The following is a 16,963-nucleotide window of genomic DNA, read 5'->3' on the forward strand; positions in this document are numbered from 1 at the left end:
CTTATCCACATTTCTTTGCGGACAATCCTGCATGTCACAAATAAATGACACAAAGCTCATCTGTGGCTGTGCACCATTCGTGGTGCGTTGGCTCCCTCTACTGGTACGCGCCTCATTCAAATGTCGCCGCACATTTAAAATTGCAGGGTGTCTTTACACTGTCATAGCTCCTAGATAGATTTCTTCAGAGACCTGAAAATCGCTGTGATTATTCACCATAGCCTGCTGATTCTTACAGTGAAAGAACAATGTCAACGTATAGCATCGTTGGTTACTTTAATTGTGTTTGTGTTTTTTTAAATCAAATCCTACAAAATATAATAAGCAACTTATGGCAGCTCTAGATAAACATGGCATTTACGATAAGTTTCAGTCCGGTTTTCGTCAGTTTCATTCCACGGAGACAGCTCTTCTTAGGGTCTCAAGTGATATCTTGATGGATAATGATGCAGGAAAATGCTCTGTTCTACTCATGTTGGACCTCACATCAGCTTTCGACACAGCTGACCATCACATCCTCATTGAAAGGCTGAAAAAATGGGTTGGTGTATCTGGAACTGCATTAGAGTGGTTCTCCTCTTATCTCCATCACCGATCCTTTTCTGTGGCAGTCTCCGATTTTAGGTCATCCTCTACCTCCCTTACTTATGGTGTCCCTCAAGGGTCAGTTTTGGGGCCTTTATTGTTTTTAATTTATCTTCTTCCCCTCCAGCATATAATGGGCTCTTTTGAGGACATTTCTTATCATTGTTATGCTGATGATATTCAGTTGTACATTTCTTTTATGCCCGAGGATTTATCTAAGCTTCAGCGTCTGAATGATTGCTTAGATTTGATCAAACGTAGGACGGCTGCAAATTTCCTCCAGCTCAACGAGGGGAAAACCAAAGTCCTCGTATGCGCCCCTGATAGATTCCTATCGCAGATAGTGAAAGCCCTTGGTCCTCCCTCACTCTATGTTAAATCCTCTGTCAGGAATTTAGGTGTCACCTTTGACTCCAGTTTCACATTGGATGGGCATGTGAAATCTCTGGTTCGGTCTTGTTTTTATCATTCAAGAAATGTGGCTAGGCTAAGCCCGAATTTATCTCGATCTGAACTGGAGATTGCTATACATGCATTTATCTCGTCACGCTTGGATTATTGCAATTCGCTGTTTATGTGTCTTAGCAAAGGTTCTCTGGATCGTCTGCAGGTTGTGCAAAACGCTGCAGCTAGGCTTTTGACAAAATCCTCCAAGTACTCACATGTGACACCGTTGTTATCTCAGTTACACTGGCTTCCTGTTAAATTTAGAGTCGATTTTAAGATCCTGGTCTTGACCTACAGAGCTGTGCATGGACTGGCACCTGCCTACATCTTTGATCTGCTACAGCCTTATGTCCCCAGCAGGTCTTTGAGGTCATCTGATCTGGGCTTACTTGCTATAAAAAAAATACTAAGAGGAGGACTAAGGGTGATAGAGCTTTTGCCACTGTGGCCCCTAGACTGTGGAACTCTCTCCCCCAAGCATTAAGAACTGTGGACTCAGTAGCTGTTTTTAAAACACAACTCAAAACTCACCTTTTTAAAACTGCTTTTGGTTAATTTTTTGCCTGTTTTATTTAGTCTTTTTAAATCTTTTTATGACTTGTAATTTTATGTGCAGCACTTTGTGATTCTGTCTTGAAAGGTGCTATATAAATGAAACTTTATTTATTTATTATTTATTTATTAAAACAGGACCAATTGCGACACAAAACCTCTCGCACACTAACACAAACTCTTTATACAGATACAGAGCTTTACATGTATAAATAAGGCAGACAAAAATGCATAAAACACAAGCTATCAACAGATTGTTGGTGGACAGCATGTCACTTTATTTTGGTTTTATCTTGTTTCTTTTTGGTGTAGCCTCACTAAACAAAATGTTTATAAAAATGACCACTTTTATTATGAACACTGGCTCAAAATCCACCGTCAGTGATAAAGAGTAGACATCAGAAGCAAAGTTCTGCCGACATCATCACACCTCCCACCCTCAAGTGGAGGTGGCGGAGAGGAGGCACTTGGAGTTTCGGTCGAGAAAGTGTCCGTGTGACTGAGTCCTGTCCCAGCTCTGCTTCAAGGTCTGTCGGTCCAGCTTGTTGAGGGCCTGAGAGCAAAGACGGATATCCTGGACCAGCTCTGACAAACTGTCCAGGTCTTCACTCTCCCAGGGGCCAGAGACCTGACACCCTGCAGGTTAAGCAACAAAGAGACATTTTATTTCATATCCATAATTTCCATTTTTCCCCCTATAAATATTTGACATCCAAATGTAGCCTATTAGCTAGCATCCAGTAACGTTTTCTGCTCCATAAAAGGGAAAATTAATTCACAACTAATCGGTTTTTGTTTTTGTTTTTTTATCTTTAAACCACACTTCTATATTGTAATGTCTGTGTGTGTACTCATCAAGCAACACCTCTGTGCATACATACTAAATGTTCAAACTTAGAAATGTGTCAAAAGGAAACAGACGCACAGCAAGACACAAACTGTTGCCAAGTACAACTTTGCACAGGTGATAAAAACATCAAATATCATCAAATTGTGAATTAGTGTGAAACGGTGAATCTAAGAATAGGCTCCCAAACAGTCATATCCAGAACAAATTACTTTTAACACATCAATGAGTAAGCAGGCATAGGGATTGGACAGCCTGGTTCTATCACAAGGGCCATAATATATTTGCCACCGCTGAGTTACAGTAAAGAGTAGGGGGCGATAGGCAAGACTTACCTTTACTAGCACTGATGGTTTGGAGCACCATCTCAGCAGCGCCACGGTCGTGCAGCCGAGCCTGCTGATACAACAGCTTCTGCTTCTCCATCTCTTTTTCCTTTGTTAGAAAGGTGACACATATCATTGCAGACCATCTAAAAATGAAACTGCTAAAAACTTGAGGAGACTAGTGGAAGATTCAAGACCGATTGATCACCTACTTCAAAACTCTTCACTTCTCCATCGTCATCCTCTTCATCATGGCAACTCTGAAGGAAGGGAGAAAGGTGAAAAAAAGCATACAAACTACAGACTGATTACTTCGGATAGATATAGCCACATCAGCGACGGGAAGTTCCAAAGCACTGAGGCATCAAACTGAGTATTTTCGGTGTCACCATCTTTGTTTTTTTAAACCAGATGTTACGAATGATGGGGAGGGCCGGTATCTGCTGCTTTGTGCAAAGATGAACAAGATGAAACTTGCCAGAGTTCTACAAAATGACCTGCAGAAGGCCCATCCATCCATCTCCCCAAGCAGAGAAGCCCAGACCTCCCTCTCCCCAGCCACCTCCTCCAGCTTGTCCGGGGAAACACCAAGGCGTTCCCAGGCCAGCCGAGAGATATAATCTCTCCAGCGTGTCCTGGGTCTGCCCCGGGGCCATCTCCCGGTGGGACATGCCCGGAAAACCTCACCCAGGAGGCGCCCAGGGGACATCCTTGTCAGATGCCCGAACCACCTCAACTGGCTCCTTTCGATGTGGAGGAGCAGCGGCTCTACTCTGGGCCCCTCCCGAATGGCTGAACTTCTCAGCCTATCTCTAAGGGAGAGGCCAGCCACCCTTCAGAGGAAGCTCATTTCCGCCGCTTGTATTCACAGTCTCGTTCTTTCGGTCACTACCCACAGCTCGTGACTATAGGTGAGGGTAGATCGAACGGTAAATTAAGGGGCCACTGACATGAATGTCTCTGATCAACAATCAACAAACGACTTTATGATGGTGGCCTGGGGACAGAGCTTCCTCTTGTCAACCCTCTGCTGACTGCCCAGCACCGTCTGGCATTTGCCGTAGAATACCAGAATGGTCCACCACTGGTGCCCTGTGCTTTTCACAGATGATAGCAGGTTCACCCTGAGCACATGTGACAGATGTGAAAGGGTCTAGAGAAGCTGTGGAGAACATTATGCCGCCTGTAACATCGTTCAGTATGACTGGTCTGGGGAGGCATATCCATGGACAGACGCACAAACCTCTAACAGACTAGGTAATGGCACCCTGACTCCCATTAAGTAATGGGATGAAATCCTTGGACTCACATCAGACCCTATGGTGATGCATTGGATCCTGGGTTCCTCCTGGTGCCTGACAATGCCTGGCCTCATGTGGCTCGAGTATGCATGTAGTTCCTTCGGAATGACAATGCCTGATACCACTAACTGCCCCCCATGCTCGGCTGACATAGATCCAATAAAACACCTCAACTTTTCCAGAAGTTCGGTGATACCCTGGTCCGGATCTGGCAGGAGATCCCCCAGGACACCATCCGTCTTCTCATTAGGAGCATGTCTGTCAGATCTTTCTGTCTGTCAGATCCATGCACACTTTGCCTGGCAAAGTGTGCAGTGAGATTGAGTCTCACATGCTTTAATTTTTATTCGATGTGTAGGTGTTCACCACAAACAGTTTTTTATTTTTATTTTGGGGAACTTGGTTGATCCTAAAGCTAAACACACCATTCTTTGTGTTTATATATATGTCATGATCCAGGTCTGTGTTCAGTGGTTTTCTGTCCTGGCCTTGCGCTCTGCATCTGCCTTTTGGGGTGGAGCCCTGGTTCAACACCTACACTTCTCCACGCGTTTTCCATCTGTGGCATTCAGCAAGACAGTATTTAAAACCAGTGTTGCCATCAGTTCTTCACCAGTTCGTTTCTTTGTTCATGCCAAGTACTTGATCTCTTTTGTGCCTTTAGCAATCTCGTCAAGTCACCACCTTACTCCTTCCTCTGGACGCTGGTCTCCACAGTCAAATCCCAGCTTCATTCTGCAACTTGCTTCTCTCGACTTAAATTACTCACTGCTCTCACCTGCCTGTCCTCCTGCCTGCTGCTTCCTCTGCATTACTAGAATACAAGGCTGGAACCCAACTCACTCACTCAACACTCAGAGGGCTACCCGCCTCCAGAGCCACCTGCAAGACTCCTCGTCAGAGATTTCCCTGCCACGTATTCATGTCTCACCATAGTTTATTCTGTGATTTCAATAAAACTTGTGAAATCTTATTTCCGCTCTGTATTGTGTCTGCACTTATGTTCACTCCCACGTACTGCTCTCCCGGCCTTGACAGCATGAAGTGTCTGAAGAAATATACCCAGCAGACCCAATTCGGAGTGCAATCACTAAGCAGTGATATATTAACAGTGTCCTAAACCAACAACAACTCTACCATCCAGAAGACTAGTTACTAGTGCAGCTGCTAGTGCTACTGTTAACAGTGCAGCTGCTAACATTTGGTTAATTTGCCACAGTTTGGTGCATCTGTTTTTAATTTCTTTTCCCTCTCTTAGCTTTTCAGGCCACACTAAACTATTCTACACTGAAGGTAGGGGAGGTGCCAGTTGCAATAAGTGATTTGATTAGGCAGTACAGCGCCCTGCAAGTAATCCATCAGCCCAAAAGCATCATCCCTGGTCGATGACATAAACAGCACGCAGAACAATAACAGGTTTTTTACCGTCTATGCTAAGCCAGCTATGTGAGTTTCAATTCAAAAGTGTTTAGTGTTGGTACTCAGCAACAGATACCTTAGCCATGATGTCTGCGTAGGCCATGTAGAGATGATCCTCATCCAGTTTACTGCAAAAACAAACACATTCACCAAAGTTAGCACAATTATAGCTGTATTAAGGAAAATAATTTTGGTGCACCACTGACTGAAATGACATCTTCTCATTTAACAGTTTTTCATTATTTTGATGAATATTTACATGTTTTATATTTCAGATTCTTTAAAATAGCCGCCCTTTGCTTTGATTACTGCTTTGCACACTCTTGGCATTCTCTCTCCATGAGCTTCATGAGGTGGTCACCTGAAATGGTTTTCCAAAAGTCTTGAAGGAGTTCCCAGAGATGCTGAGCACTTGTTGGTCCTTTTGCCTTCCTCTGTGCTCCATCTCATCCCAAACCATCTCCATTGGGTTTAGGTCAGGTGACTGTGGAGGCCAGGCCTCCATCACTCTCCTTCTTGGTCAAACAGCCCTCGCACAGCCTGGAGGTGTGTTTGGGCTCATTGTACTGTTGGAAAATAAATGACGGTCCAACTAAACACAAACTGGATGAGATGGCATGTCGCTGCAGGATGCTGTGGCAGCCATGCTGGTTCAGTGTGCCTTCAATTTTGAAAAAAATCCCAGCAATGGTGTCACCACCAAAGCACTCCCACACCATCACACCTCCTCCTCCATGCTTCACAGTGGGAACCGTGCATGTGGAGACCATCCGTTCACCTTTTCTGCGTCACACAAAGACACGGTGGGTGGAATCAAAGATCTCAGATTTGGACTCATCAGACCACAGCACAGATTTCCACTGGTCTAATGTCCACTCCTTGTGTTTCTTGGCCCAAACAAATCTCTTCTGCTTGTTGCTTTTCCTTAGTCGTGGTTTCTTAGCAGCTATTTGACCATAAAGGCCTGATTCACACACTCTGAACAGTTGATGTAGAGATGTGTCTGCTACTGGAGCTCTGTGTGGCATCTATCTGGGCTCTAATCTGAGCTGCTGTTAACTTGCGATTTCTGAGCCTCGGGACTCGGATGAATGTATCCTCAGCAGCAGAGGTGACTCTTGGTCTTCCTTTCCTGGGGCGGTCCAGTTTTGTCATAGCGTTTTTTCCTGACTGCACTTGGGGACACATTCAGAGTTTTAGCAATTTCCCAGACTGACTGATGGGCTGTCATTTCTCTTTACTTACCTCATTGGTTGTTGCCATATTATAAATTAATACAGTTGTCAAACAGGGCTGTCAGCTGTGTACCAACCTGACTTCTGCACAACACACCTGATGGTCCCAACCCCATTAAGAAGGCAAGAAACTCCACAAATGAACCCTGACAGGCACACCTGTGAAATGAAACCATTTCAGGTGACTACATCACGAAGCTCCTTGAGATAGATGTGCTTGAAGCTGTTGTCCTGTGAGCTGCCTATCACACAAGCTGTTAACTCTCAGAACCTTGTCCTGTGATTCAGTCGTGTCTTTGGGTCTGCAGACCTCTTCCTGTCACAGTTTGTTTCTCAGTGCGTTTGATGGTGAAGGAAACTGTACTCACTGACACTTTGACTTTCTTTGTCAGGACAGACCTACATTTTTAAGTGTTATGATGGTCTCTCTCTCTTCCACTGTTAATGGTCTTTTTCTCACCATTTTTGTAGCAACACACTACTTACTGCAGTACAGTACTGTTCAGCTGATGCTCACAAGGGTATGGCACCAACACTGCTTTATGCAGACAGAGGGGGTTGGAATTAATCCAAGTTGGAACACCTGTAGGAATTAGTAGCAGCAGCTTTCAAGGCTTGATCAACCTTCACTGCTGCAGAACAGCTTTGAATTGTTAACCCATGTTGTGTCCCTGAAAAAGGCCTTTTGGTATAATTCTGAAATGTACATTATTTTTCAGTTTTGGGTAACCTAACCTCTGGCAGCTCACCACTTACCTTTGTACCATTTCAAGCTATTCATTGGACTTTAACGACATGAACTGCAACAAATAACTGGAAAAATAGGGACTTTTAACAGGTAGTGTGTAAAATACACACCATTTTTCTGTTAGGGCTGTTCTGCTGAACAGCTGGATGAGCTGATGCAGGGGATCTATGTGTTTGTGTTTCTGCCCCTCCTCTTCCTCAGATGGCTCCTGTTCACCTGGTTTCTGAAATCAACACACATTCACAAAGTGCTAAAACTCTGCTATACACTGAAGAAATTAACACATAATTTGCCTTCAAAACAAGCAAAAATTCCAGAGTAGTCAGAAGAATTCCACTCGTTTTGTTTTTTTTAAATGAAATGAACTTACAGCGAGGTCTTCTATGAGTTTATCTTCAAAGTAGTGCTCCTCTGTCTCCATCCAGGACTTTTCATAGCCCTGCAGGAACAAGTTTACAGCCCGGTGCCTAGTATGAGAGAGATACATGGATGACTAATAACTGTTTATCTACCCATCTTCTGCTGCTTATAAAGGGCTGCACTGTAGGTGCAACATATATCCACAACCTTTCCTCACTAGCCCGAGGTGTGGCTGTAGATGAGGGTGGGAAAATAATAAAGTGCAGAATTTTAAATATTTCTTCTTCATTTTACATGTGTGTGTGTTTGAGAACATACCTTGGCAAGTTATAGAGTGGTGCCATCCTGAAGCAAGCGACGACATCTCTCTTCCTCTGTTTTGAAAGCAGTTTGTGCCACACAGCCTTCTTACTGCGCTGAGGATGCTCCACCTGAAGACACAAACTGAACCACTCAGTATACTAGATATTTAGTTGGTGTACCTTACCATCTGGAAGCCATATTATCCTGGAGAAGTATGTGGTCAGCTTTAATGAAGACCAATCAGCTAGTTTAAGAGGACCGTGGGGTACCTTAAAGCTATACTCTCTACGTTGGCACAAAAATGCGCAAAATCAACTCAAACTTGAATATATAGACCTGCTCCAGGTGGAAGAGGACATGACCAATATCCAGGATTCTCTCCACAGTCTTCTCTGGGTCAGTAGTATCCTCATAGTGGTTTGGGAGGTCTCTGTACAGAGCCATCTGCCAACGAATTGCTGGGTCCTCTGACTTTGTAAGACACACAGAGGAAATGCATGACTCTATTGGCCCATTCACAAGGTTAAGCACCTTTGTGAATATATAAATATATAGTACCAACCAACATCTACCAACTGGTTTACATCTGTCTCGACTTTAACAAAACAAAAGCCAAAACACAGAAACACCACATGTAAAGCTCATGATTCAGTAGCTTGTATAACTACCTTGCTGGCAATAACTTGAATTGGTTGTTTTTTTGTATGACTTCGTAAGTCTTTAAAATCATTGTGGCAGAATTTTGGCCCACCCTTGTTTATAACGTTGCTTCAGTTGATTTAGGTTTGAAGCCATTCATTTACGCACAGCACTCTTAAGGTCCTGCTACTTTCAGTATTTCAGTCACTCTATAACTTCAGATTCAGTTCTTTCTCCTGCTGGTGTGTTTGGGATCATTGTCCTGTTTCCTGACCCAGTGTGGGTGAAGCTTTAGCTGTCAAGTAGATGGCTTCACATATGACTCTGGAATATACAGTGTATCAAAAATAAATCATACACTTTCAAAAGGCTGTATTTTAAGCTTACACTAAATTTAAAATACATGGCTGAATATAAAGTTTTACATACAAAATGTTCAATGTTTATGAATAATCAATGAAATACGGCATCCCATAGTTCACTGTAGTCACTGCAGCCACTGCTGTTGTAATGCAATTGTTCCGGGTGAATGGCTGCAGAATGAAAGCACTTTGAAATCGAATGATTCTTTTTGATACAGCCTGTACTCTCCCGTACAGACGAGTTTAGTGATGTTAGTGGGATAGGGGCTATGTGGAGTGATAGAGTTCCTTCAATCACTTGTTGACAGATTGAATTTCCTATTCTATATCTTTCGGATAACCTATGATATCACTGTGAAGTAGCCTTATTTATCTTATGGACATAAAGGTTCATCAGTTCGTTTAGGTCCTCTTACTCTAGATTTGTGTGAAATTTAAACTGAATCTGAGTACTTGACTCTAAATTTTGCGAGTTTGCCCACCGACCATCAAAATCGAATCACTTCATCCTTGTGCCAGATTTGAAGAATTTCTCTTAAACCAGTCCTTTGACATTACTTTCACAAGAATAAGATAAACTGACAACAACCTGACACCATGGCAAAATCTAAGCCCAGAGGCATAATGTGTAAGTATACTTTAAGTAACTTGTGTCCTTTTCTTACCTTTCCTTGTAAATGTAGGTTGTTCCTGATGACCTCTCGAACTTCGTCCTCTGTGTCTTTCTGCAAAAGAATTATTAACTTCGATCAAACAACAGGTATTCTGTGACCTACAAAATCCTATCAAAGATGTCATGAGCAAAAAATATTTATTCAGTAATTAGTAATGAAAATTTTACAAAGCTAAGGCAGAGTTATTTTGCTGTTACTAAAGGTTACCTCAGGAATACCAATACTGCAAATAATTGATTGTTATTGTCATACACCTCACCCCAACCAGTCATGGTAGATTTTTAAAAACAAATAGACATGTAAACATTATATCAAGCAAATATAGAATAGAATAGAACAGAATAGCTTTTTATTGTCACTGTTACAAGAACAGTGAAAGGCAGTTTGGCATCTCTCCGTGTGTGTAGAGTACACAATAGCGAATGTATTTACACAATAACAGACAAATTTACATTTACACAAGAAAAGATATGGTTGGTGCACCAGTTATTGGTCGTGTCCAAATTCATGGGCTGCATCCTCCTGAGGACCCGGCCTGAGCGGTCTACGTGGGCCGGGTCCTCAGAAGGTCGGGTAGGCCGGAAGTAAATGGCTGGGGAAATTGGACGGTCTAGCCTTCTGGTTAGCGTCACCGCTGTCTCGGTGGAGTTGAATAAACTCGGCCGCCTGCTCCTTGCTATCTAAATTATAACAGGACGCTGGCGTAAACTGTCGACCATCTCACACTTTTGTTTAATTGGTTTTCTGTTTGACGTTTGGTCAGCTGTGAGAAAACCAAGGAGGAACCCACCCGGGGGATTAATAAAGTTTTATTTTATCGAATCTAATCCCTTTAATCTCAGCCAAACCGATTTACTGACGAACAAATAAAACACTGAAAAAAGCCAAACAATATCATTTCTAGCTTGTCTAAGTGACTTACGTTAACCAGAGTAGCGAAAGTCCGCGGTGATCTGAAAATGACGTGCCGGGAGTTGTGCCGTTCTCGGCGGCTTCAGTGGCCCTGGAGCTCCCGGCTAGCTATCGAGCTAAAAAAAAAAAAAAAAAAAAAAAAAAAAAAAAAGAAGAAGATAAATATACCAGAATTGCGCCCATTCCATTGGCCGCCCTCGTGGCTCATGGGAAAGTGACAGGCCCTATGGCGGAGATTGAAGACAGGGGGCAGTGGTTCGAATCCCATGCGGACCATTTGTTGGGGATACATACCAAACAAACAATAATAGTCCCTGGCTCTGAAATTCACCTGCTACGCTTGCTTAGAAGCCTACAGGCGAGCCTATAGACGGGCTCTCTCTGCCTTTTTACCGCTGTCCCAAAATCCCTCAACTTTTACCTCAATATTGCTTCTTAGCCTTGCTACCCACCGCCAAACACGCCAGGCATTGTCGCTTTCTCAATCTCTTCTTCACGTCAATTTTGCCTTCATTAACACAAATTATACATCAAAACGTAGGTATTTTTCTTGCCTTTCACAAAATGCCACCGTCATTATCGCAGGAGTTGCCGTTTTCTCGCAAATGGCCTCCAAGCAACACAAAGTCAGAAACGTCCCCATTCAAAGTCTATGGAGACTTCAGTGAAAATGACAGCTGCAATGAGCTCTTTAGCTTTGATTTACAACTTATCCACATTTCTTTGCGGACAATCCTGCATGTCACAAATAAATGACACAAAGCTCATCTGTGGCTGTGCACCATTCGTGGTGCGTTGGCTCCCTCTACTGGTACGCGCCTCATTCAAATGTCGCCGCACATTTAAAATTGCAGGGTGTCTTTACACTGTCATAGCTCCTAGATAGATTTCTTCAGAGACCTGAAAATCGCTGTGATTATTCACCATAGCCTGCTGATTCTTACAGTGAAAGAACAATGTCAACGTATAGCATCGTTGGTTACTTTAATTGTGTTTGTGTTTTTTTAAATCAAATCCTACAAAATATAATAAGCAACTTATGGCAGCTCTAGATAAACATGGCATTTACGATAAGTTTCAGTCCGGTTTTCGTCAGTTTCATTCCACGGAGACAGCTCTTCTTAGGGTCTCAAGTGATATCTTGATGGATAATGATGCAGGAAAATGCTCTGTTCTACTCATGTTGGACCTCACATCAGCTTTCGACACAGCTGACCATCACATCCTCATTGAAAGGCTGAAAAAATGGGTTGGTGTATCTGGAACTGCATTAGAGTGGTTCTCCTCTTATCTCCATCACCGATCCTTTTCTGTGGCAGTCTCCGATTTTAGGTCATCCTCTACCTCCCTTACTTATGGTGTCCCTCAAGGGTCAGTTTTGGGGCCTTTATTGTTTTTAATTTATCTTCTTCCCCTCCAGCATATAATGGGCTCTTTTGAGGACATTTCTTATCATTGTTATGCTGATGATATTCAGTTGTACATTTCTTTATGCCCGAGGATTATCTAAGCTTCAGCGTCTGAATGATTGCTTAGATTTGATCAAACGTAGGACGGCTGCAAATTTCCTCCAGCTCAACGAGGGAAAACCAAAGTCCTCGTATGCGCCCCTGATAGATTCCTATCGCAGATAGTGAAAGCCCTTGGTCCTCCCTCACTCTATGTTAAATCCTCTGTCAGGAATTTAGGTGTCACCTTTGACTCCAGTTTCACATTGGATGGGCATGTGAAATCTCTGGTTCGGTCTTGTTTTATCATTCAAGAAATGTGGCTAGGCTAAGCCCGAATTTATCTCGATCTGAACTGGAGATTGCTATACATGCATTTATCTCGTCACGCTTGGATTATTGCAATTCGCTGTTTATGTGTCTTAGCAAAGGTTCTCTGGATCGTCTGCAGGTTGTGCAAAACGCTGCAGCTAGGCTTTGACAAAATCCTCCAAGTACTCACATGTGACACCGTTGTTATCTCAGTTACACTGGCTTCCTGTTAAATTTAGAGTCGATTTTAAGATCCTGGTCTTGACCTACAGAGCTGTGCATGGACTGGCACCTGCCTACATCTTTGATCTGCTACAGCCTTATGTCCCCAGCAGGTCTTTGAGGTCATCTGATCTGGGCTTACTTGCTATAAAAAAATACTAAGAGGAGGACTAAGGGTGATAGAGCTTTTGCCACTGTGGCCCCTAGACTGTGGAACTCTCTCCCCCAAGCATAAGAACTGTGGACTCAGTAGCTGTTTTTAAAACACAACTCAAAACTCACCTTTTAAAACTGCTTTTGGTTAATTTTTGCCTGTTTATTTAGTCTTTTTAAATCTTTTTATGACTTGTAATTTTATGTGCAGCACTTTGTGATTCTGTCTGAAAGGTGCTATATAAATGAAACTTTATTTATTTATTATTATTTATTAAAACAGGACCAATTGCGACACAAACCTCTCGCACACTAACACAAACTCTTTATACAGATACAGAGCTTTACATGTATAAATAAGGCAGACAAAAATGCATAAAACACAAGCTATCAACAGATTGTGGTGGACAGCATGTCACTTTATTTGGTTTATCTTGTTTCTTTTTGGTGTAGCCTCACTAAACAAAATGTTTATAAAAATGACCACTTTTATTATGAACACTGGCTCAAAATCCACCGTCAGTGATAAAGAGTAGACATCAGAAGCAAAGTTCTGCCGACATCATCACACCTCCCACCCTCAAGTGGAGGTGGCGGAGAGGAGGCACTTGGAGTTTCGGTCGAGAAAGTGTCCGTGTGACTGAGTCCTGTCCAGCTCTGCTTCAAGGTCTGTCGGTCCAGCTTGTTGAGGGCCTGAGAGCAAAGACGGATATCCTGGACCAGCTCTGACAAACGTCCAGGTCTCACTCTCCCAGGGCCAGAGACCTGACACCCTGCAGGTTAAGCAACAAAGAGACATTTATTTCATATCCATAATTTCCATTTTTCCCCCTATAAATATTTGACATCCAAATGTAGCCTATTAGCTAGCATCCAGTAACGTTTTCTGCTCCATAAAAGGGAAAATTAATTCACAACTAATCGTTTTTGTTTTTGTTTTTTTATCTTTAAACCACACTTCTATATTGTAATGTCTGTGTGTGTACTCATCAAGCAACACCTCTGTGCATACATACTAAATGTTCAAACTTAGAAATGTGTCAAAAGGAAACAGACGCACAGCAAGACACAAACTGTTGCCAAGTACACTTTGCACAGGTGATAAAAACATCAAATATCATCAAATTGTGAATTAGTGTGAAACGGTGAATCTAAGAATAGGCTCCCAAACAGTCATATCCAGAACAAATTACTTTTAACACATCAATGAGTAAGCAGGCATAGGGATTGGACAGCCTGGTTCTATCCACAAGGCCATAATATATTTGCCACCGCTGAGTTACAGTAAAGAGTAGGGGGCGATAGGCAAGACTACCTTTACTAGCACTGATGGTTTGGAGCACCATCTCAGCAGCGCCACGGTCGTGCAGCCGAGCCTGCTGATACAACAGCTTCTGCTCTCCATCTCTTTTCCTTGTAGAAAGGTGACACATATCATTGCAGACCATCTAAAAATGAAACTGCTAAAAACTTGAGGAGACTAGTGGAGATTCAAGACCGATGATCACCTACTTCAAAACTCTTCACTTCTCCATCGTCATCCTCTTCATCATGGCAACTCTGAAGGAAGGGAGAAAGGTGAAAAAAAGCATACAAACTACAGACTGATTACTCGGATAGATATAGCCACATCAGCGACGGAAGTTCCAAAGCACTGAGGCATCAAACTGAGTATTTTCGGTGTCACCATCTTTGTTTTTTTAAACCAGATGTTACGAATGATGGGAGCCGGTATTGCTGCTTTGTGCAAAGATGAACAAGATGAAAACTTGCCAGAGTTCTACAAAATGACCTGCAGAAGGCCCATCCATCCATCTCCCCAAGCAGAGAAGCCCAGACCTCCCTCTCCCAGCCACCTCCTCAGCTTGTCCGGGGAAACACCAAGGCGTTCCCAGGCCAGCCGAGAGATATAATCTCTCCAGCGTGTCCTGGTCTGCCCCGGGCCATCTCCCGGTGGACATGCCCGGAACCTCACCCAGGAGCCCCAGGGGACATCCTTGTCAGATGCCCGAACCACCTCAACTGGCTCCTTCGATGTGGAGAGCGCGGCTCACTTGGCCCCTCCCGAATGCTGAACTTCTCAGCCTATCTCTAAGGGAAGGCCAGCCACCCTTCAGAGGAAGCTCATTCCGCCGCTTTTATCACATCTCGTTCTTTCGGTCACTACCCACAGCTCGTGACTATAGGTGAGGTAGATCGAACGGTAAATTAAGGGGCCACTGACATGAATGTCTCTGATCAACAATCAACAAACGACTTTATGATGGTGGCCTGGGGACAGAGCTCCTCTTGTCAACCCTCTGCTGACTGCCCAGCACCGTCTGGCATTTGCCGTAGAATACCAGAATGGTCCACCACTGGTGCCCTGTGCTTTTCACAGATGATAGCAGGTTCACCCTGAGCACATGTACAGATGTGAAAGGGTCTAGAGAAGCTGTGGAGAACATATGCCGCCTGTAACATCGTTCAGATGACTGGTCTGGGGAGGCATATCCATGGACAGACGCACAAACCTCTAACAGACTAGGTAATGGCACCCTGACTCCCATTAAGTAATGGGATGAAATCCTTGGACTCACATCAGACCCTATGGTAGATGCATTGGATCCTGGTTCCTCCTGGTGCCTGACAATGCCTGCCTCATGTGGCTCGAGTATGCATGTAGTTCCTTCGGAATGACAATGCCTGATACCACTAACTGCCCCCCATGCCGGCTGACATAGATCCAATAAAACACCTCAACTTTCCAGAAGTTCGGTGATACCCTGGTCCGGATCTGCAGGAGATCCCCAGGACACCATCCGTCTTCTCATTAGGAGCATGTCTGTCAGATCTTTCTGTCTGTCAGATCCATGCACACTTTGCCTGGCAAAGTGTTGCAGTGAGATTGAGTCTCACATGCTTTAATTTTTTATTCGATGTGTAGTGTTCACCACAAACAGTTTTTATTTTTATTTGGGAACTTGGTTGATCCTAAAGCTAAACACACCATTCTTTGTTTATATATATGTCATGATCCAGGTCAGTGTTCAGTGTTTCTGTCCTGGCCTTGCGCTCTGCTCGCCTTTTGGGGGGAGCCCTGTTCAACACCTACACTTCTCCACGCGTTTCCATCTGTGGCATTCAGCAAGACAGTATTTAAACCAGTTTGCCATCAGTTCTTCACCAGTTCGTTTCTTGTTCATGCCAAGTACTTGATCTCTTTGTGCTTTAGCAATCTCGTCAAGTCACCACCTTACTCCTTCCTCTGGACGCTGGTCTCCACAGTCAAATCCCAGCTTCATTCTGCAACTTGCTTCTCTCGACTTAAATACTCACTGTCTCACCTGCCTGTCCTCCTGCCTGCTGCTTCCTCTGCATTACTAGAATACAAGGCTGGAACCCAACTCACTCACTCAACACTCAGAGGGCTACCCGCCTCCAGAGCCACCTGCAAGACTCCTCGTCAGAGATTTCCCTGCCACGTATTCATGTCTCACCATAGTTATTCTGTATTTCAATAAAACTTGTGAAATCTTATTTCCGCTCTGTATTGTGTCTGCACTTATGTTCACTCCCACGTACTGCTCCCGGCCTTGACAGCATAAGTGTCTGAAAAATACCCAGCAGACCCAATTCGGACTGCAATCACTAAGCAGTGATATATTAACAGTGTCCTAAACCAACAACAACTCTACCATCCAGAAGACTATTATAGTGCAGCTGCTAGTGCTACTGTTAACAGTGCAGCGCTAACATTTGGTTAATTTGCCACAGTTTGGTGCATCTGTTTTTAATTTCTTTTCCCTCTCTTAGCTTTCAGCCACACTAAACTATTCTACACTGAAGGTAGGGAGTGCCAGTTGCAAAGTGATTTGATTAGGCAGTACAGCGCCCTGCAAGTAATCCATCAGCCCAAAAGCATCATCCCTGGTCGATGACATAAACAGCACGCAGAACAATAACAGGTTTTACCGTCTTGCTAAGCCAGCTATGTGAGTTTCAATTCAAAATGTTTAGTGTTGTACTCAGCAACAGATACCTTAGCCATGATGTCTGCGTAGGCCATGTAGAGATGATCCTCATCCAGTTTACTGCAAAACAAACACATTCACCAAAGTTAGCACAATTATAGCTGT

General features: G+C 43.5%; 1 protein-coding gene and 1 long non-coding RNA gene across 2 annotated transcripts; both read right to left on the minus strand.

The window, feature by feature from the left end:
• Positions 1-1,753: 1,753 nt before the first annotated feature.
• On the minus strand, positions 1,754-2,810 carry LOC112845674 (tonsoku-like protein). Its single transcript, XM_025905089.1, has 2 exons — positions 2,767-2,810; positions 1,754-2,220 (listed from the first exon to the last, which is right to left on the minus strand). Exons 1-2 carry the CDS (start codon positions 2,795-2,797, stop codon positions 2,024-2,026), a joined length of 228 nt encoding a protein of 75 aa, XP_025760874.1. The 5' UTR covers positions 2,798-2,810; the 3' UTR covers positions 1,754-2,023.
• Positions 2,807-16,923, minus strand: LOC109198050 (uncharacterized). Its single transcript, XR_002059034.2, has 3 exons — positions 16,867-16,923; positions 14,358-14,405; positions 2,807-2,866 (listed from the first exon to the last, which is right to left on the minus strand). It is a non-coding gene; the product is annotated as an uncharacterized LOC109198050 (long non-coding RNA).
• Between the last annotated feature and the right edge of the window lie 40 nt (positions 16,924-16,963).

Source organism: Oreochromis niloticus, unplaced genomic scaffold (assembly GCF_001858045.2).
Source record: "Oreochromis niloticus isolate F11D_XX unplaced genomic scaffold, O_niloticus_UMD_NMBU tig00008498_pilon, whole genome shotgun sequence".
Classification (NCBI taxonomy): domain Eukaryota; kingdom Metazoa; phylum Chordata; class Actinopteri; order Cichliformes; family Cichlidae; genus Oreochromis; species Oreochromis niloticus.